The 23,107-nt window shown below is 35.8% G+C and overlaps 1 protein-coding gene across 2 annotated transcripts in view; it reads left to right on the forward strand.

The window, feature by feature from the left end:
* NUP62CL (nucleoporin 62 C-terminal like) overlaps positions 1-17,917 on the forward strand; it is a 63,066-nt gene extending 45,149 nt beyond the window's left edge. For both annotated transcript variants that reach the window (XM_017877560.1, XM_017877561.1), the window contains 5 exons: positions 4,413-4,548; positions 11,576-11,726; positions 12,318-12,367; positions 12,513-12,647; positions 17,850-17,917. In XM_017877560.1, the coding sequence (XP_017733049.1) occupies positions 4,413-4,548; positions 11,576-11,726; positions 12,318-12,367; positions 12,513-12,647; positions 17,850-17,874 (497 nt within the window). In that variant the 3' untranslated portion in view covers positions 17,875-17,917. The remainder of the gene's footprint in view (positions 1-4,412; positions 4,549-11,575; positions 11,727-12,317; positions 12,368-12,512; positions 12,648-17,849) is intronic.
* Positions 17,918-23,107: the final 5,190 nt, after the last annotated feature.

Consider the following 23,107-nt stretch of genomic DNA (forward strand, 5'->3'; position numbering starts at 1 on the left):
TGGGGTCTCACTACATTGTCCAGGCTGGTCTCAAACTTCTGGGCTCAAGCTATCCTCCCACCTTGGCCTCCCAAAGTGCTGAACTTGTAGGCATGAGGCACCACACCTGGCCTCATCTCTTTATTTATTCTTTTACATGACCTTATGAGTTTCTACTGTTTAGCGGGCTAACTGGCCAATGTATGAGACTTGTGAAGGTTGTGTCATAAGAACGTTGCAAGTTACCATATTCGCAAAAAATGTAACACATTATTTCCCCATAAAACAATGACAAAATAAAACCTGGTTCTTTTAGTTATGGGTTGAATCACTGAAATATGAATGGGCAGCCTCTTTGATGATGCTGTCACATCCAGCTCTTATCTATATAAGTCTCAAATTCCTTCCTACAAATACTACTTTTGCCGCTAGCCCATCCCTTAGCACCATGATATGATTTGGCTGTGTCCTCACACAAATCTCATCTTGAATTGTAGCTCCCATAATTCCCATGTGTTGTGGGAGGGACCTGGTGAGAGGTAACTGAATCATGGGGACGGGTCTTTCTCATGCTGTTCTTGTGATAGTGAATAAATCTCACAAGATATGATGGTTTTATAAAAGGGAGTTCCCTTACACAAGCTCTCTTGCCTGCCACCATGTAAGATGTGACTTTGCTCCTCATTCACCTTCTGTCATGATTGTGAGGCCTCCTCAGCCATGTGGAACTGTGAGTCAATTAAACCTCTTTCCTTTATAAACTATCCAGTCTTGGGTATGTCTTTATTAGCAGCGTGAGAACAGACTAATACACATCATTTCACCCACCAGGACCTAACGCACTTACCCTTCTCCCCATTAGGTATGTCTCAACCTGACAGCCCCAATTTGGGGTCTTCTTTTTCCCTACTTACCTTTCTTTCTCTTCAAGTGTATTTACTTATTCAGATTCTTCATCTCATTAACCAGTCTTGCAGAGCAGCTTTCAAGTGTTTGTATCTGCAGATTTACAGCCACTTGGGATTACTCTCTGCCCTAGGTATAATCACCAAATTTTAAGAGAAGTTTGCTTTTTATAGTCTGGGAAGGTGATGATGTCCATTTCTGGCATGGAATAAGATGTATAGTTGTTGATCAGGGACAGGATAGGAAAACTCGATAGTAGAATATTTTAAAGACTATTTTCACTATTTTATGCAATAATTTTTAAGACTATCAGAATGAGATTTATTTAAATGTGAGTTCAAATTTGGTATGTAGTTTTTTGTATTATTTTTAGAACCATACTTCTGCTTTACTACACAGATAATGTAGTACTGACTGTATTAACCAGTTAAGACCAAAGTTGTAATTTGCAAAATCAGACTGTGATACAACTTCCAAACCCATTTCTTTACTAGGTATTAATTGAAATATTATTTGACTATGCCAGAGTTAATTTATGCCTTTAAAAATAGCATGAAAGATAACACAAATAAAACTGTATAAAAAGTTAAAATAGGCCGGGTGTGGTGGTTCACGCCTGTAATCCCAGCACTTTGAGAAGCTGAGGCGGGCGGATCACGAGGTCAGGAGATCAAGACCATGCTGGCTAACACAGTGAAACCCCATCTCTACTAAAAATAAGAAAAAATTAGCCGGGTGTGGTGGCACGTGCCTGCAGTCCCAGCAACTCGGAAGGCTGAGGCAGGAGAATTGCTTGAACCTGGGTGGTGGAGGTTGCAGTGAGCCAATATCGTGCCACTGCACTCCAGCCTGGGTGACAGAGAGAGACTCCATGTCAAAAACAAACAAAAAAAAGAAGTTAAAATAATCATACCATTTTAAAATGACTCAGGATTCCTTTATGTTTGTGCTGCTTATAGGTAAAAACAATACATATATGCATATATACATATCACTCCCTCTAGAGAGAGCAGTTTATCTTTCTAGACTTTTTTCTAAGCATATACAGACATACATTACATTTGTTTTATAAAAATGGTACCATACTCTGTGTGTGTGTGTGTGTGTGTATACACATTCTTAGAATTTGCTGTTTCCTCTTAAGTATACATCTTTTTTTTTTTTTTCTTTTTTTTTTTGAGGCAGAATCTCACTCTGTCGCTCACTTAGCCTCCTGAGTAGCTGGGATTACAGGTGTGCACCACATCTGGCTGATTTTTGTATTTTTAGTAGAGATGGGGTTTCACCATGTTGGCCAGGCTCGTCTCAAACTCCTGACCTCCAGTGATATACCTGCTTCGGCCTCCCAAAGTGCTGGGATTACAGGTGTGAGCCACCCTGCCTAGCCAATTATACATCTTTGAATATCTATCCATGTTAGGAAATACAGATTACTTTATTAGAAAACCATCTTTGGGTGAAGATATTCTCCTTTACAAGAAGGGCTCATTTAAAAAAAAAAATTTATTTCTGTCTTGAATGCAGTAGTTACTCAGTGTTTGGGTGAATTAATCAATAAAGGGAGTCTATTGGCATTATCATTAATTTTTAGCATTTCTGAGGAAGGTTTTCCTTTCAGATAAGATTTTTGTTCTCAGATGAATAAAATTATGACTTATGGTTGTAAAGAATATCACGCAAGATCAATTCTGTAATCTCTCCACTGTTCTAACCATAATGACTCCTGGGCTTCTTTGTGATTGGGCATGGTCTTCCTCTGTGGTGCACATTTCACCCTCACAAGGGCTAACATAAAGAATGGGGAATTATCATGAGAACCTTTGTGGCCAAAAAGGAAATGGAGTCTCGTGGAATTCAAGTAAAGTCATTGCCATGACACTGTTACTTCAAGGAAATTGGAACTTAAGATTATTCTTAAGGCAGCTTTAGGGACCTGCCAAATCAAATATTGCATAGGCATAATTAGGTTATTCTCCCTTTGTCTACTTTTTTCTTTTTTTAAATTTCTCATTGGTTTCCTTACCTCTTTCTCTGCCTTCCTGCTTTACCTTATCCTTAATTGTGACTTGCTCATGGTCCCTTATTTCTACTTCATCTCCTTCTTCTGTCAGTCCTATCAAGTCTCTCTGCCTATAGTTGGATTCCTTCTATACTTTTGGAAATATTTCCCAGTATCTGCCTAGAGTCAGATTTTTTCCATATTGCTAAATTTTTGGAAATGAAATTCTGACTCATATTAATCCTGTTTCGCTAGAGCTTTTTGTGCCAGACCCTCAGGTAGGCTGCTAGTAGTACATTGGATGGCTTCCCATCCTTCAGTTGGCCATCCTGCCCAGTCAACTGTGAACCAGGAACAAAAACGACAGTTATCTGGAACAAAGAATCGGTATTTGAGCTTGTTCCCTCAGCAGGAATGTTCCCTCAGGCCAGCCTCTGTCAGAGTAGTCAGTGCTTGTAGCAGGCACCATGGTTTATGCATTTATCTGGTGTGGCCATCAATCTGAAACTATTGCTAATTTGGAAAGCAAAGCTAACATAAAACAATCATGTACATTATATTTTCATAACAGATTCCTTGTTACAGAAGCAACATTTACTAGTTGTAAGAACATTTGAAAATACAGAGACCAAAAAGAAGAAAATAAAACCTTCCCAGTTCCCTAGCAGCCACAATTTTCTATGCATTGTTCATTAAGTGCTCAGTGTGTAATAAGAACCAAAAGTGCTGCAGAAATTTAGAAAACCAAAGGAAACTATGAGTAGGAGAGAAGTAGGTGATAAATATGGGGAACAAAGAATTTGAGTCAAGCCATGAAGGATACTTAGGATTTTATCTATAGAGAGCAGGACATTCTAATAGGGGTGTAACAGAAAAAGACACATAAGAGAGAGTCTGGGCTGTAGATAAAGCTTTGAGAGGCTTTTGACTAGGGTTTGCAAAAATGCATGCCTAGTATTGACTGTGGTATAAAGAAATAGGCACTCTTTCCTATCGATAGGGACATAAATTGGCAAAATCGTTTAGATAGGGCAATTTGGCAAGTTATGTTAAAATTTAGAGCATGCTGACACTTTGATCTAGAAATTTTATTTCTAGGAATTAATTACACAGATACAGTCATGTAAGTATGCAAAGATATAGATGTACAGAGATCTTTTCTAAATTGCAATTATTCTTTTCTTGAAAGTTTCATAAAACTTACCAGCAGTGACATCTGGGGCTGGAGTTTTCTTTATGAGAAGAATTTTGAAGATTGATTTGATTTCTTTCATGGTTATTGGGCTGGTTAGAAGTTTTATTTTTCTATGAATTTATCCAGGATTTTTAGTTTTCAGCTGGAAAGTTAATCCAGGTACCTGGCCTGCCATTTATTATTTCATATTACAACAGTGTGGAATTCAAATCTGCATCTTTGAGTTCAAATTTGTATTTTTAAAAATGCCTCCATAATTTTAAATCTGAATGATAAAGGCTTTAATGAAACAATTTCTCATTTCTTACTAACATTATACACTTTATTTTCCAGTTACAGCTTCAACGACTACCACTACCACTTTCACCACCAACACTACTACCACAATCACCAGTGGCTTTACTGTGAACCAAAACCAACTGTCACCAAGAGGGTTTGAAAACCTTGTACCTTATACTTCAACTGTTAGGTAAGCCTATTTATTTAAAAACTTGCATGTGTTTCATTTTATTTGTCATGTACAAGACATTTGCTTGGATAACTTTAGAATAATATTTGAAAGTTAGCTAAATGATTGAGTTGAGGGAACAGTTAAGAGAAAGATTTCTGTAGCTTAGGAAGTTGAATAACCAACAGCACACCTTTGCCTTCTGAATATCATTATAATAGAATCATTACTATTACTAATAATAGCTACCACTTATTGTGCAATTACTGTATGTTTGGCAAGATGACAATGCATTACAAGCATCATGTAATTTATCCTCACAGTAACCCTATGAGGTAGGCAGTATTTTCATTCCCATTTTGTAGGTGAGAAAACGAGAGCATACAGAGATTTTATAATCTGCTCATAGTTGCATACTTGTTAATGGTTGATCCAGGATTAAAATTCAGGCAGTCAAACTCTGGAGCCAGTATATGATGTTTCTCTCTAGTATTTGTTCATTTTTTAAGTTAAGCTTTTTATTTTGAGATAATTGTCGAGTCACGTGTATATGTAAGAAATAATACACAACATTCTGTATGGTCTTTATATCATTTCCTCCAGTGATAACATCTTAACAGTACTATAGTATAATATCACAACCAAGATATTGATATTGCTACAGTCAAAATTCAGAACAGTTTTACCACTACAAGGATTCCTCCTGTTGCCCTTGTATAGCCACACCCACTCCCCTCCTTTCCTTGACCCTGAGCAACAATTAATGTTCTCTATTTCTATAATCTTGACATTTCAAGAGTGTTGTGTAGATAGAGTCATATATATGTGACCTTTGGGAACTGGATTTTTTTATTCAGCATAATTCCTTGTGATCCACGCAAGTTGTCATGCGCATCGATAGTTTGTTCTTTTTTTATTTCTGAGTAGTATTCCATGGTATTTTGGATGCACCATGGTTTGTTTCACCATTCACCTGCTGATGGACATACAGGTTGTTTCCAGTTTTTTTGATATTATGAAAAAAGCTGGTGTGAACATTGGTATACATGTTTATTATGAATATAAGTATTTCTCTGTGATAAATGCCTAGGAGTGCAGTTGTCGGGTGGTATGGGTTACATGTTTTTTGTTTGTTTGTTTTGTTTTTTAAGAAACTGTCAAATTCTTTTCCAGAGTACTGTGCCATTTTACATGCCCACTAGCAATGTATGGGTGATCCAGATTGTCTGCATTCTTTCCAGAATTTGGTATTGTCACTATTTTTTATTTTAGCCCTTCTGACAGATGTGAAGTGATATCTCATTATGGTTTTAATTTGCATTTCCCTGATGACTAATGATGTTGAACGTCTTTTCACATGTTTATTGCCATCAGTAGAGCCTCTTTGGTGAAATGTCTGTTCATATCTTTAGTCCATTTTCTACTTGGATTATTTGATTTTTTTACTGTTTGGTTTTGAGAGTTTGTTATGTACTCTACATGCCAGTCTTTTGTCAGATATGTGGCTTATAAGTATATTCTTTAACTGTATACTTGTACATGTAACTTGGCTTTTCATCCTCTTAACAGGGTCCTTTTGTTGTATCAAAACCTTTAATTAATGAGTTACAATTTATCACATTTTCTTTTAATGAATTGTGCTTTTAGTGTCAATTATAAGAAATCTTTTCTTAGCCCTAGATCCCAAAGATTTTCTTCTGTGTTTTTCTAAAAGTTTTATAGTTTCACATTTTACATTTAAGCTTGTGATCCATTTTGAGTCAATTTTTATATAAGGTGTGAGGTTTAGGTCAAGATTAATTTTTTTTTTTGTCTGTAGATGTCAAGTTTTTCCAACATCATTTATTGAAAGACTATCTTCCCCCCAAATTGCTTTTGCACCTTTGTCAAAAATCAATTTGTGTCAAATGCTTTTTCAGCCTCAGTTGATAGTCTTTTAAGATTCTGTTTCTTTATCTTGGTGAAGTGGTAGATTACACTGATTGATTTTCAGATGTTCAACCAGCCCTGAATATGTTGAATAAATCCCACTTGATCATGGTGTATAATTTTTTGATATATTTTTAAAAATTTGGTTTCCTGGTATTTTGTTTGAGGACTTTTGTATCTAAGTTCATGAGAGATATTAGTCTGTAGTTTTCTTTTTTTATGTCTCTAGTTTGATATCAGGGTAATATTGGCTCTATAAAATGATCTTAAAAGTATTCTGTTTTCTGTTTTCTAAAAGAAATAATATAAATAGGGGTATTTATTTACTTATTATTATTATTTTTTGAGACAAAGTCTTACTGTGATGCCCAGGCTAGAGTGCAGTGTCAAGATCTTAGCTCACTGCATCCTCCACCTCCCAGGTTCGAGTGATTCTCCTACCTCAGCCGAGGCCTCCTGAGTAGCTGGGATTACAAGCTCCTGCCACCACGTCCAGCTAATCTTTGTATTTTTAGTAGAGACGGGTTTCACCATGTTGGCCAGGCTGGTCTCGAACTCCTGACCTCAAGTGATCTGCCCGCCTCAGCCTCCCAAAGTGCTGGGATTACAGGCGTGAACCACCATGCTCGACTAAAGGGGCTTTTAGGCTAAAGGGGCTTTTAAATTACAAATCAATTTCTTTAGTGATTCTAGAACTATTCAGGTTATCTAGTTAATCTTTGATGAATGTGTGGTTTTTAAAGAGTTGGCCCATTTTTTATGTTGTTAAATTTGTGAGTATAAAGTTGTTCATAGTATTCCATTATTGTCCTTTTAATGGTTGTAGGGGTATTCCTGTTTCATTTCTGATATTAGTGGTTTGTGCCTTTCTTTTATCAATTTTATCGATCTTTTCCCAAAGAGCCAGCTTTTGTTTAATTAATTATTCTCTATTCTTTTCATGTTTTCAATTTCACTGATATCTACTCTATTATTTCCTTCCTTCTGATTGTACTGCATTCATTTTGCTCCTTTTCTAGTTTGTTGAGGTGTGAACTCAGACTATTGATTTGAGACTTTTCTTATTTTTTAACGTACACATTTAGTGCTATAAATACCCCACTCAACAATTCCTTAACTGTGACCTACATATTATGTTATATTGTGATTTCATTCAGCTCTATATACTTCTTAAATTTCCTTTGTGAATCCCTCTTTTACTAATTTATCATTTAGAAGTGTGTTTAATTTCCAAGTGTTTGGAGATTTTCTTGTTTTTTCTGTATTTATCGCTACTTTGATCCCATTGTGGTATTAGAATATGCTTTGTATGATTTTAGTTCTTTTATATTTATTTAGGTTTGTTTTGTGGGTGAGTATACAGTCTGTCTTGATGAATGTTCCATGGACATTTGAAAATTGTGTTTTCTGCTGTAGGGTGGAATGTTCTATATATGTAAATTTGATTCTGTTGCTTCACTGTAATTTCAGATTCTGTATTATTGGAGTCTTTCTGTCTAGTAGTTCTTTCAGTTGTGGAGAGTGGCTTTTTGAAATCTCCGCCTTTAATTGTGGATTTCTCTATTTCTCCATTTAGCTCTATCAGTTTTTATTTCATGTATTTTGAGGCTTTTTTGTTTGGTCGCCTACACATTTAGGATTGTTAGCCTTCCTGATGCCTTGATTCCTTTATCACTAGGTAATGTCTCTCTTTGGTTCTAGTAATTTTCTTTGCTCTGTAGTCCACTTTATCTGATATTAATATAGCCATTTCTTTTTAAAAAATGAAGCTTGCATTCTTTCCATTCTTTTACTTTCAAACTATGTATTAATATATCCTTGTATTTGAAGTGAATTTCTTATAGACAGTATATTGTTGGATCATTTTTTATTCACTCTTCCAGTCTCTGTATTTTATTGGTATGTTTAGCACATTTATATTTAAGGTAACTATTCATATGTTAGAGCTTAAATCTGCCATTTTATTTGTTGCTTCTGATTTTTGTTCTTCTCTTTCTTTTTTTTACTCTGCTGTCGGTTGTTTGAATATTTTTGGGCGGTTTCATCTTGTTCTGTTTATAGTGTTTTTAAGTACATTATTTTGTATAGTTTTATTACTGGTTGCTCTAGGTATTCCAGATACATGCATTACTTACAACAGTGTAGTCATACCACTACACTGTGTGGGTGAAGTACAGAAACCTTAATTCCATTTAATTCCTTTTACCCTTCTTAGCTTTTAAGTATAGTTGTCTCAGCCATTTCTTCTGTGTACATTGAATATCACATCACATGGGGTTATAATTTTTACTTCAGCCATCAAATGATTTAAGAAATGAGAAGTAGAATAGTATATTTACCCTTGTCTATACCCATTTTGATATTCCTTCCTTTATATCAGGGGTCCTCAACCCCTGGGCCAAAGACCAGTACTGATCTGTAGCCTGTTAGGAACCGGACCACACAACAAGAGGCGAGCAGCAGGTGAGCGTGCATTAATTACTGCCTGAGCTCTGCCTCCTGTCAGATCAGACATTAGATTCTCATAGGAGCGTGAACCCTATAGTAAAATGCACATGCAAGGGATCTAGGTTGTGCACTCCTGATGAGAATCTAACGCCTGATGATCCTCCCACAGGCCCCTCCCACCGTCTGTGGAAAAATTGTCTTCCACAAAACCGGTTCCTGGTGCCAAAAAGGTTGGGGATCGCTGTTTTATATGATGTTCCAAGTCTTCTGTTTTCATTTCTTTTCTGTTTAATCTTCAAGGGTAGGTTTGCTAGCAACAAATTATCTTGATTTGACTTTGTGTGAGAATATCTTTATCTCCCCCTTCATTTCTGAAGGACATTTTCACCAGATACAGAAGTCATTGTTGACACTTTTTTTTTCATTCAGTGCTTGGTTTTAGATGAGAAATCTGCTGTCATCTAAACTGATATTCCTTTTTAAGTAATGCATTTTTTTCTTTCTGGTTGCTTTCAAGATTTTTTTTCTTTGTCTTTAGTTTTCAGAAGTTTAATTATTTTGTGTCTTAGTGTGGATTTGAGTTATTCTGTTTTGAGTTTGTCCAGCTTCTTGTATCTATGGGTTTATATCTTTTGACAAACTTTGAGAGTTTTCAATCTTTTTTTTTTTAATATGTTTTTCAGTCCCATTCTCTCTTTCCTCTCTTTCTGGAACTCTTATCATACAAATGTTACTTCTTTTATTATTGTCCTCCAAGTCCTTGAGACTTTTTTCATTTGTTTCTGCAAAGTTTTTCTTTGTTTTTCTGTAAATTCTATTTGTCTGTCATCAAGTTTTCTTATTCTATCCTCTGTTGACTGCATTCTCTTATCAAACTCCTTAGGTGAGCTTGTTATTTCAGTTATTTTACATTTCAGTTCTATATCTTTCATTTGGTTGTTTTTCATAATTTCTATTTATTTGCTGAGATTTTCTATTTTTTCATTTGTTTTAAGAAAATTTGAAATGGCTTGTTTGAGCCTTTTTTTGATGGTTGCTTTAAAATTCTTTTCAGATAATTCCAATATCTGATACCTCTCAGTGTTGGCATCTGTTGTCTTTTCTCTTTCAAGTTGTGGGTTTTCTGGGTTTTGATATGATGGGTAATTTTTAAAATTTTATCTTGGACATTTTGTCTATTATGTTAGGAAAGTCTAGGTCCTATTTTCATCTTTTTTTTTTTTTTTTTCATCAAGCATCTCTTTATTGACATGTAGTACAAGGGGTGGGTGTGTTTGTATGTTCAGCTTCCCACTGGACCTTACCCACACCACTCCAGCAAAAGTGGAGCACTTATTCACACGCTGTCTCAAGGCAGATGGGTGGTTTGGAAACTCTGCTTCCCGCTTAGCCTCACTGACTCATCGCTCATGAAAGGTGAACATTGCATGCTACCACTTTATTGCCAGTAAGTGGAGATGTAAGCTCAGCTCCCAGCTGGGCCCTGGAGCCCCCAGATCAAGGGGAAGTGGAGGACTGACTCACACTGCTTAGTTGCTGCAGGTGGAAGCAGAATTTCAGCTTCCTGTTGGCCTCACTGACACAAGGGGAGGGAAGAAGCATGATGTCAGCTACTCTGTTTCATATCACTTCATTCAGCCTCCTTGGTTGGTATGAAGGCTTAGCTCTCTACTGGGCCCAGCTGACACAGGCTCATGGGAGAAGGGGGACAAAGTACTGACTAGGCATTCTTTGCCCTACCTCATTTAGTCTTGGCTTTGCCAGTGGATGTGGAGGTCAAGCTTCTCATTGGGCATTGCTGACCCCATGGATGGTAGGAAGTGGGATCCCTACAGGTACTAACTTGAATTACCTTGTTCAGTTGTAATGATGCTGGGTGGATATAGAGATTCAGCTCCTCACTGGGTCTCTTTGACATCAGAGGCAAGAGGTGAAGCCTAATGGTGACTAAACCCTGCCTCTTCTGCCTCATTGAGCCTTGTTGCTACTGGGTAGGAATTTAGGTTCAACTTGTCATTGGATCCAACAGAAAGAACCCTGGTGGAGGAACTGGAATTGTGCCTGTGTCTTCCACTTGGGGAATTGATGATTACCTTCCCACTGAGCCCTGCTGACACTGCCCCAGCAGAGGAATCAGCATTGACTGGTTCTGCTGGCCAAGGGATCAAAGATTAGCTAGTTACTGAGCCTTTTTTGATACCACTTGGCAGGAGAATCAGAGTTCTGCATGGTTCTGCCCAGTGGGGAATGCCCACTCTCTTGTGGATACTACTCAGACAGGGAATGGGTCACTTTGACTAAGAGCTGGGGGAGAGAGAATCCTATCTCCTTAGCTATGCCTACCCAGAAAGGAGCTTCTGTCATGCTGAGCTGGGATGAGGGGAAGAGAAAGAGCGGATTATGGCACAGACTTTAGCTATTCTTGCTGTGATTTAGTAGGTTTCTTAATAAATCTGTATTTACTATGTTCCTCTAGGATAATTTCAAGTGACTTTGAGGGGTTTTTTTTTCAATCATCTTTACCAGTTATGTTTGTTTTCTTGGGGAGCAGGTACGGGAAACTCCTTACATGCTGTTTTCTTCTCAGAGTCCTCCTGAGTTCATTTTTAAAATCTGATCACACTTTTTAAAGTATGATTATTGGATCATCCTGCATCCTTTTATGTTTTAGTGTAGTAGCAACTCCTGTGATGACATATGGTCACCTGGAGGGTCTTATAAATGAGTGGAACCTTGAGCTGGAAGATCAAGAGAAGTACTTTCTTCTCCAGGCCACTCAGGTCAATGCTTGGGACCGTACATTGATTGAGAATGGTGAGATGGTAAGAAGATGTTTTCATTAATCTACCTATATTGTGCAAGTATTTACAGATGAACACAAGAATATAGACTGTGTTTTGTGGTTTTTTTTGTTTTTGTTGTTTTGTTTACATTTTTGTTTTTTGAGACAGGGTCTTGCTGTATCACCTAGGCTGGAGCACAGTGGTGCAATCACAGCTCACTGCAGCCTCAATCTCCCTGGCTTAAGCAATCCTCCTACCTCAGCCTCCTAAGTAGCTGGGACCACAGGGGCACACCAGCACCCCCAGCTAATGATGTGTGTGTGTTTTCAGTAGAGATAGGGTCTCACTGCATTGCCCAGTCTGATCTCAAACTCCTAGGCTCAAGTGATCTTCCTGCCTTAGCCTCGCAAAGTGCTGGGATTATAGGCATGAGCCACCATACCCAGCCCTGTGGCTAATTTTCTATTCCAATATTGGTGAGCAGTTCAAAATATATCCCTTAGGTAATAAGTGCCCTGAATAAAAGGAAATCTGTCATATTTGAAGTGTATTTGAGAAAATTAATATTGCTCTAAAATTGTTATATAAATTCAAATACTTATATTGTTGTATTCATATTTCTCTTTATAGATTAGTGTTTTACATGGAGAAGTGAACAAAGTGAAACTGGATCAGAAAAGGTAGAACCTTAGATTTCCTTGGTTGAAAGATTAAAGACCTATCTTTTTATTCAGTGTTTTTTTTCCTTCTGTAGTTTGTTAACTCTTTTCTTTTTGTCACTCCAAATTCCTTTCATCAGCCCTTTTATTAACTTATTTTATTCAGGTTGGAACAAGAATTGGATTTTATCCTGTCAGAGCAGCAGGAACTAGAATTTCTGTTGACTTATTTAGAGGAGGCTACGAGCAACCAGAGTGGACTTCATCATCTGCAGGATGCAGATGAGGAGCGTGTGAAGACGTAAGTAACTGAATAAAGATTGAAGAATGGGGCAGGACTTACATATTATGAGAGCATTCCAGGAACAGAGGGGAAAAGTCAAATTGGAAGGCAAAGAATACAAATTGGTAGAAAGGGACAAGCTTTTGTAGTTGACATTTATCAATTTGTTTATTTTCTGCTTATCTTTTCTGGATGCTTGTAAATGAGGAAATCATTCTGGCAATTTTGTTTTATAGCATTTTGTTTATTGTTATTACTGTCAACCTTATGCATGTTCACTGTAAAGGTTTTGTATTTGTCAAATTTGTTATTAAATTAGAAGTACAAATTTTATGTGTGTGGTGTCATGGTATTGTGGGATATTTGTGGTCTCCTCTTTATGTTGATTCTGCTAAAACTAATGTTCATGCAATTGCTTTAGTGATAAATCATTTGCTATTTTAAAGGCAATTTGTTAATCTGGAGGCAAACTGTATAGCTTTCAAAAATGGAGTGATTTTGTCAGTGTATTAGGAGGGCTATATTTTATTTGTGAACTCTTCAGTCTTTACCTTCTGTCAATACAGTGCCAATGTTCCCAAAGTAACTTTATTTCTCTGGAACTGAGGTTTGGTAGTCTGTCAATTTATTAAGTATTAGAATTTGTATGAATGAACAACATAATCTAGACTGAGACTAAATTGGACACATTTTATCAATGATTTATTATGAGTTAAAACTGGGCCTATTTTTAACATGCTTGCAAGTTAACTTTTTTGTAGGAGCATTAAATGTGGTAAGTACAACTAATCTGTATTAACCTAAACCAGTTTCTGCTTTTGTGTTTCAACCTTTGTGAATTTTTCTTTTCTTTGTATTGCTTTCTATGCATTCTATCATTTTTTTGAAACATATAGAGTTACATTTTTGGCCATAAGATCCTAACTGTAGTTTGAAGAAATCTTCATGACATTAGTTCCTTTCCAGTTGCTCTTTTGTAGTCAGATATATTTATATATATTCAAGATGAAGTCTTGCTCTGTCGCCCAGGCTGGAGTGCAGTGGCACGATCTCGGCTCACTGCAACCTCTGCCTCCTGGGTTCAAGCGATTCTTCTGCCTCAGCCTCCTGAGTAGCTGGGATTACAGGCACGTGCCACCACGCCCAGCTAATTTTTTGTATTTTTAGTAGAGATGGGGTTTCACCATGTTGGCCAGGCTGGTCTCGAACTCCTGACTTCATAATCCACTCCCCTCGGCCCCCCAAAGTGCTGGGATTACAGGCATGAGCCACCACACCCAGCCCAGATTTATATTGTGATGAAATATTTACCAGAATCTTCAACAATCTAGGCAACCAATTCTATGGCATAAGTACTATGCCATAGAAAGGCAGTAGATAGTTGTTACCTACAAATCTAATTGACTCTTTAAATCTTTATACACATTAAGGTTGAAAAATCCTCTGGCCACTTTAATTCTTATAAACATATTTATTGACTGGGTCGTGTGTGTGTGTGTGTGTGTGTGTGTGTGTGTGTGTAGTTTGTGTGGAAATCTTGAGAATTTAGGCAACTAACTTGTGAACTTAGCAGGTTTGTCTATCTTTGATTATTGTGAAGCTCATTTCTGAAAACATCTTTTTTGCCTGATGGAGTATATTTATATGAGGTTTTATTTTGAAAATTTGTGTATTCAAGATCATTGAAGACATCTCAGCATTTATTGAATATTGCCAAACCCTAAATAACTTCTCTTTTGTATGTAAATGTCCTTTAGGTGTATTTTGACACCTTAAAGGATTCCTTTGCTCTACAGATTCCCAGGGTATTCACCTGGAGGATAAATAGGTGATAATAAAAATGGCAAAGTAGATAAAAGCCTTCTCATTTGGAGTCTTTTTAGAATATGGTAATAATAAGGTCACAAATGCTGCATCCATGAAAATATATCAGTGGTCATTATTGAACTCCACTGAAAAGATAGGGGAATTAGGGCAAATCCAATTAGCAGTGTCATATTTATATGTCAACAACAATAGGTAGTGGAGAAAACACTTTTTGTTAATCCCTTTATTTTACTTGCCTTTTCAGTTACAGATTAGCAAAGAGTATAGATGCTCAGCTGAAACAAATGGCCCAAGATCTCAAGGATGGTGATAATCACCTGAATACATTTGAAAGTTCTGCTGACACTACTGATCCGGTGTGTTTACTGCTTTGTGTACTTAGACAACCAAGATTTAGTATGAAATTAGCATTCAGCCAGGTATGGTGGCTCATGCCTAAAACCCGAGCACTTTGGGAGGCTGAGGCAAGAGAAATGCTTTAGGCCAAGAGTTTGAGACCAGCCTGGGCAACATAGTGAGACTCTGTCTCTATAAAAAATGAAAAAATATATCTGGGCATGGTGGTACATACCTACAGTCCTACTTACTCTGGAGGCTGAGGTGAGAGGGTCACTTGAGCCCAGGAGTTGAAAGCTGCAGTGAGCTATGCTTGCACCACTGTGCTCTAGCCTGGGTGACAGAGTGAGATCCTGTCTCTAAAAAGAAATTAGCATTCTGTGGTTCCTTTAAGCTAGTCCCTTTCATCCATCTTCTATAGTGTTTCTTCTTGCCTCTAGAGATATGAAGCCCCTTGGGTGTGGTTAGTGGAGCAGGAAACATTTAGAGGCAGAAAAGGTTGTGAGCTTTTTGTGGTTATTCCCAGGAAGGTGAAAATATTACTCTTCTCTAAGCTGTCATGGTTTTCTTCCTTATTCTTCACATAACTAAGTATGTACCTGTATTTATTTTTCTGTTCACATATTAGCCAGTTCATTCTTCTTTTTACATATTTGTTTACATACTCATGTAAGTGTTAGTAGGTATGCTTGTGTCTGTTAAACACAACCAGGCAATCCTTAATTTATGATTAGATTGTATTTTAACATTTGTTAGGTTGACTGTTTGAGACTTTACATTTTTCTATAGAAACTTGGTGAAATATGGTTATTAGGTTTATACCTGCCCCCATAGAATACAACTTAGCTCATAATAAATGTATTGTATCAGTGGAATTACAGCTGAGGCTCCAGTTAGAGTTAAGGTGCTGTGAATTAATTTGGCAGTAAGAAAGAATTGGTTTTTTTTTTTCTTTCTGTATACTCTGATCAAAGAGTTTATTTCCTGTACCTTTCCTGTTGTCTCAGCAGCTAAATGGAGTCCTTCTTTTCCCATTCCCACTCTGTGGCAGTAATAGTAAGAGGGATCTCCCATTGTGGGAGTTCCCATTGTGCTATCAGTTAAATATAATTAGGAGTGAGGCCAGGATCCGGTAGGTGAAGATGAATGGCATATATATAAGTGGTGATTATTCTTTAGTAAGCTCTTTGTTCAATTATATACAGACAGTTCTTTATCTACATACACATTACCATTTTTTATTATAAAGATATAGTGTATTATAGCTGAGAAAGTATTAGAATTTTGTTTAAGTCGTTTAATCTCTCTGGGTCTTGGCTCCTTCTTTTGCAAAATGTCAAGGATAGACTAAATGATCCTAAGTCCCTTCGGGCTATAAAAATTATGCCATTCTCTACTTTGGGTGAATCTAAAGTTGAACAAAGACAAATATAAATTAGTCTGAAATTATTCATGACACCATGTCCCTGTGTTCACACAGATGATCAAGAGTTTACAAAATACAGGTTTTCTCTTAATGAAATATTAGATTACCATTGTAACTCCAAAATTGAAAATTGTTTTGTTGTAATAGAATTTTGATGCATAGGTAAATATATGCAGATTTAGACACTCAGCAGAGCTGATTTCTAGTTTCTCCATGTTGAATTAATAAAAGTGGAGTGTTCTCAACCAAGTAAGTAAAAGGAGACTATAATTCTGTCTTTGTCCATTTTCTCTACTTTGCCCTGGATTGTTTTGTTTTATTTTAGTAGTGGGTAGTAAATGGTTTGAGTCTTTTTGTTTTCCTGGCAGGGGCGATTGGGATGTTTAAGATGAGTCAATTAAAGGGTAATTGCTGTTTGATTGCAGAATAGAAGAAGAAAGAGATCACTGACAGCCCTTTTTGCAGATAGCATAAATCCTTGGACAAGAAACGGGAAAAACATTTTCTGAACAATAATATTCCTGTAGATAATTTATTGTAACCAGATTAACAAAGCTTTATTACTCTGGGTCACATACTAGGGAAGAAAAATAGGAGCTATGTGTTCCAGTATTCACGGTGATGAGATTTATTTATTTTTATTCCCCCTTTTTTTGTGAGCGGCAATGGGAAAGACCACCTAATGTCTAAAAGTTTTATTAAGTAAGTTCATATTATGCACTGTGTTATTCAGTCACATTTTCTTAAAAAATCCATAAGGAAAATTAAGTCATCTATATTACCAGTACCCTGATAATATACTGGTGTGTTTCTTTCCAGTCTTTTTTGCTATGCTGCTAAAAATACTTCTTTTGTTTTAAAGAGTACTGAAAACTAAATAACTTTTTGTATTCTGTCTTCACTTAACATTCTTTCATGGTCTTTCCCAAAAATTTTAACCATTCTTTGAAAACATAAGTTTTAATGGTACTACAGTGTTTCATCAGGGTTGACTTTACCATAATATACTTAATCATTTTTTGATTGGTAGAGATATTGTTTCCAATCTTTAGCCAATATAAAATAGTCCAGTAATCACCACTTACATTTAGATTTGATTATCTACTCTGGATAGGCTCCTGGAAATAGAATATACTGACTGAGTCAAAAGGTATGAATATTTTAAAGCTTTTGATATGTATCATAAAAATTTACATTTTGAAAGGTTGGGTCAATTTATATTACTATTGGCTATATATGAATGTACCTATTTTCCCACGCACTCAATAACTGAGTATGACCATTTTTTAAAATTGCTGATTTGGTTGACAACTGGTGCTATTTTAATTTTTTATGTGAATGCATTGTCTTGTGAAATGTGTCTTAATGTTCATTATACTGTGGTAGTCAGTTTCTTATTGAATTATAGGTATCCAATTCCTGATATTTACAAATAATTAAATTGAACCAATATATAAAGATAATGAACATTGCAAATATGAATTAGCAAAAAAAACACTGAATTAGTAATTCTCAGTCCATTTCTTACCAGAAGAAATTAAAAGTCACTTCCTAACGTCAATTTCTTATGTTTATTTTTTATTTACCACCTCAGAATAATCATAATCTAAAAGTCTTATATGTGTTTTCAGCTCCACCAGATCTGCAGAATTCTGAATGCCCATATGGACTCTCTGCAGTGGATTGATCGGAATTCAGGTGAGAGTTTGCTTGTATGCCACTCTGTGTATTTATTGCAAGTAGAAAATGTGATACATGTCAGTTGTATGCTCCATGATCAAACTCATATAAAAGCTGTTGTATGGGTGTTGCTTAACTCACAGTATGTGTATTTTAGTTCTGAAAAACTGTAATTCCTTATTTTTTTTAAATGAAATACACATAGGATAAACTAGAAATTAATGAAAATAGAGGATGGATAGCAATGGGGCACATAGAGTTGGGATAGAAGCAAGACTTCTATGAATATGCCTTTTTATACAGTTTTGACTTGGGGACCATATAAATGTTTTACATACCAAAAAATTAGAATTAAGTAAAAAATAATGGGAAGGAAGACAAATACTAAAATTGAATACATACTGAAACTAAACAAACTTACATAACTAATTTATAATGATAGCCCAGTTCAGATAACTTTTGAGCATAGTGTTCTTGATGATGCATCCTTCTAGGATGTCATCTTAAGGATATAAGGAACATCAAGGAAATTTTAAACTTTCTCTTAATAGGTTTATTATTAGTTTCAGAATTATAATACCAGTATTACTACCATTTCACATATATTGAGAAATAAAGCAAAGCATATTAGTGATAATAGAAGTCAAGATTTTCATTGAAAGTCAAAAGATAGAAGTTATTTTCCTCTTCTTTTGTATTTGCATTATAAATTTGATGTAAGATATCAGTAATTAATTCCTGTTCCTTTGTTCTATACACGGAAATGGCCTAGAAGCAATGACAGACATCCCCCAGTGGTAATGAGCACACCTAGAAGCTAGATCTTGGTTTCTAAATGCCATTCTCACTGAAAGGAGCCAAGTCTTCTTGGGGAACTGTCTAACAAGTCTTCTTGGGGAACTGTCTAATCTCATGCCTCAGGCTGGGGAAGTACAGAGTGAGCTTGGGACTTCTTGTGCAAGAAAGCAATCATTGTTAAGTGACTAATAAGGTTATATCAGGCCACAAGATTGTGCTTGAAGGGACTCCCACTGGCCACATTAAGACGGTTTGAACATCAAAAAGAATAGTAATAGTAACAGATTATAATAGACTGAGGGAAAATAAAATCTCATGAATCTATAATAATACTCCAAAAAACAAAGGAAGTACAGGAGAAAGTCTACAGAAGCATGCCAGCTAATTATTAAAAGGAATGATAAAATTAGAAAACTACCATTAATAAAACTTTAAACAGAACACTTTCATTAAGCTCACCCTCATCTTGAACACCCTGCCTCATTCGTAAAATGTTCAAACTGTCATTTCTTGGCAGAAAAAGATGATAGCAGAAAATGGACCAAATACAGTCTGTAAGTTGCTGAGTTAATTTTTTCAAAACAGCTTTATTGAGGCATAATTTACATACCATAAAGTTCACCCATTTTAATTGTACAATTCAATGAGGAAAAGAGCCATTTTGCAACCCCAGCACAATAATTGATTCAGGCAAGGATCATCAATGAATGCTAAAACCATTGAGTTTAAGATTGTTGGAGAACAGGATATTTATGTGGTCTCAAAAATATCACTCTGTAGATTACTGAAAAATTACGAAGGACAAAATGTGCCTTTACAATAGCTACCTAACATGTACCACTTTAATGAAGTGATCAAACTTAGCCTCTCCAATAGTAGGATAACTTGACTTTATGTGCCCCTTGATCTGACATGATAAGAAGTATACAATATCATTTATGTAGTAGTCTTATCAAAAATGTTTAAGTTGAATCTAATCATAAGAAAATAATCAGATATTCCACATGTGAGACATTCTGAAAGATAATTGGCTTAGATTCTTCAAAAAGTTTGTTATGAGAAAAAAAAGTTGAAACAAACAAACAAAAATAAGTGGATAGTCTTAGATTAAAAGAGGCATAACATTCAAGTCTGCCTTGTTAACCTTGATTAGGTACTGATCAAAACTAAAAAGATATTGTTTAGAATATTGGGGGATTGAATATGGACTGTATATTAAATGATATTAAGGAAGTGTTTATTTTACTAGATGTGATAGTTATTATGATTATGTAGGAAAAGATCCTTATTCTTAGAAGATTCAGGCTATGTTATTTAGAGAATTCTCATGTCTGTAGTTTACTTTCAGCAAAAATTTGCCAAGAGAAAGATTTAGCAATTTGTGGCAAAATGTTAACAGTGGGTTAATCTAGGTAAAAGGCATTCATGTTTGTGTTTTTTACTATTCTCTCAACTTTCCTATGGACTTAACAATTGGAGGGCAGAAATCATTTTTATAGACTTTGCCTAAATATGGAATATAATGAAGCCTAAGGAATTAAGACAAATAGGAGCTGGTTAACCAGAATTACTACTTTTAAAGACGTGGCCTTAAAATAATACAAATTTTATTATTTGGCATTCTAGATTTTTCATTTTCTGCATTAATAGAGGTCATCAACCATGAACTTCTTCAGCTTCTTTACCTTTCAGACATACCTATATCATCATTCAGCTTTACTTCCTTCTCTCCTGTGTTAAGGAAAAAATATTCTATCCATTTTGAAACTGTTTTGAATTATCAGAGGGAGGTTAAATTCTATATCACTTTAATATTTTAAAAAACTACCTGATGGGGAGAGGTTTCTAAGTCAGATAGATATGGGTTCAAGTCAAGGCATTACCACTTAATTATTGTGTGACCTTAATTGTTACTTAATCTCTCTGAGTCTGTATCTTCATTTTTAAAATCAAGGATAATTTATACCTGTTAGGGGTTCTGTAAGGATTAAAAGAAGCAATGTCAGTAAATGGTAGTGGCAGAACTGGTTACTGATTATCAGAATTTACTATGTTTATGAGGTCAGGTAAGAGAAAAGAAGGGTCATGTGATTCAAAAGGTAGCTATTAAATTGAATCTGGAGAAGACAGTTCCAGGTAGATTATCACCAAAAACCACTTACCTAGACTTATCTAGGCAAGTTATAAGAACTGCTGAGATGTGAGAGTGTCAGTAACTAGAAAACACTGAGGAATGAGATTAAACAATGCTTGGCTTAGTTGTCTTCCTGTCGCATGTTTTTCTACAGTGATCAGTGCTTCTTGGGTAGAGTTGAGGAAGGTGTTCAAAAGTAATTTGGGCTGTAGAGAAAAATTATAGTGATTTTTTTCCTTGGCAGGGATTCTCTTTATCATAAATGAAATCTCAAGGCTTTCAGCTAGTGTTTCCTTAATAAAATTAAGATTGTTAGCATTGAAAGGGACTTACTTTATTTAAATGGAGAAACTGTGACTCAGAGAGGTTGAATGACTTCTTTAAGATCACACAGCTAATTAATGGTAGAGCTAGGACCAGGATCCAGACTTCCTTATTATCAGAATGGTGTTCTTTCTTCTGGTATGCTCTTAAAACAACTGTAATGTAGGACCACTGAATATAAAAACAAATCTTAGTCATGTACCTAATAGTAGAGGACAAAGGTTATCAAAGTATGATAGTACTTTGGATAGGATATAAGTTCTAGGTATCTGGGGAAAGTTCTAAGTCAACACAGGATAAAAAGAGAAAAACAATGAAGAGTAATGATTACTTGGAGTTACTTTTTTGCTAAAATTCATTTGAGCTGGAGAGGCGATGAGATTTCATATTGGTTCTCAACTGAGACAAAGGAGGCCATGATAAAGAATGAGAAAAAAAGCCTGGTATTTCTTGACTCTGTGGGCTCCTGTTTGCCATTCCCACCCAAGGAGCCTTTCTTTTTCATATCAGGAAATGACAAGATGAAGAAATTGAGAGTGGCAGGGTTTAATTTTGCTGTCTTAACAGAGGTTGTTTTTTGTTATTTTTTATTGTTTTTTAAAGTAGTTAATTGGAAAATCAATTTATGCTAAAATGATCCTGCCCGGACCCTGAAAAATTTAAGAGTAAGCCAGCCTCAATGAAAATCCATTTATTCCTACTCAAATAATAGTTATAGAAAAATAATAGAAAATGAGTGTTTATTTTAACAATACAAAATATTAATAGTTTTTTACTAAAAAGAGAAAATCTTCAACTTGTATATAGTCAAAGTCTTTTAAAAGGAATTCTGGGAAATGTTTGATAATAGATAAATAATCTTTAATTTTAATACACATTTTTTCCATCATAAAACATGACAACTGTTGCACTAAGAGGATCACATATTTAACTAAAAAGTTGGCTCTTTAAAAGTGGTTTGGAGGCTGGGCACTGTCTCTCATGTCTGCAATCCCAGCACTTCAGCGATCCCAGGATGGATCGCTTAAGCCCAGGGATTCGAAACCAGCCTGGGCAACAAAGTGAGACCTCATCTCTTAAAAGGAAAAAATAGCTGGGTGTGGTAGCACACACCTGCGGTTCCAGCTACTTGGGAGACTGAAGTAGGAGGTTTGAGCTTGGGAGTTTGAGGCTTCAGTGAGCCATTATTGCATCACTACACCCCAGCCTCAGTGACAGTGAGACTGTGTTTAAAAGAAAACGTGGTTTGGAAATGAAACATTGCACTTTAAATATGTTAAAATATTACATAAAAGTCCAGTCAACTTTTCAATATCCATGAATAAGTTACAGAGAACCAGGCCCCTTTCTTTCTCTAATTTATATGATGGGTTAGATAAGTGATGGGACTCAACTAGAAAGGTGTCAAAGTACTAGATAATTGAATTAAGGAGTGTCTGAACATGTGTAGGCAATGACCAATTTTTACATTTGATATTTCCCTCCTTTGTTTAACATTAACTATGCCTTTTTTTCTCCCGATCAGTCTAGATAATTGGGAGTTAGTAGTAACCATAGTCAAATACCAGTTTCCCCTCTTGTTATTCTCTTTGTAAAAATTTACAACATTATTTTGAGGTTGACTTGATGGCAATGCTGCAGTCACACATCTGTCTTCTGAGTTGGTAGTCACTGAAACTGCAGCAACTCCAGTTCTTCTGGGACCACTTATGACAGAATTGGCAATCCATCTGAGCCAATTTGTTACTAGTTTTAAGTACATGGTGCTACGTCTCTTAGAGAGGTGACATGGGGTGAGGGATAGGCATTTTCTGTTTCTTCATATACCAAACCATAATCATGTCTGGTAATATTTATCAAACACCCCAATAAAGGAGTGGGCAATGGAAAAATCTTATACTTGTAATTATTTGAAAGTTCACTGAGTATTTTCATGGCATTTTACTTCTTTCA

This window comes from Rhinopithecus bieti, unplaced genomic scaffold (assembly GCF_001698545.2).
Source record: "Rhinopithecus bieti isolate Rb0 unplaced genomic scaffold, ASM169854v2 scaffold_11534, whole genome shotgun sequence".
NCBI classification, from domain to species: Eukaryota; Metazoa; Chordata; class Mammalia; order Primates; family Cercopithecidae; genus Rhinopithecus; species Rhinopithecus bieti.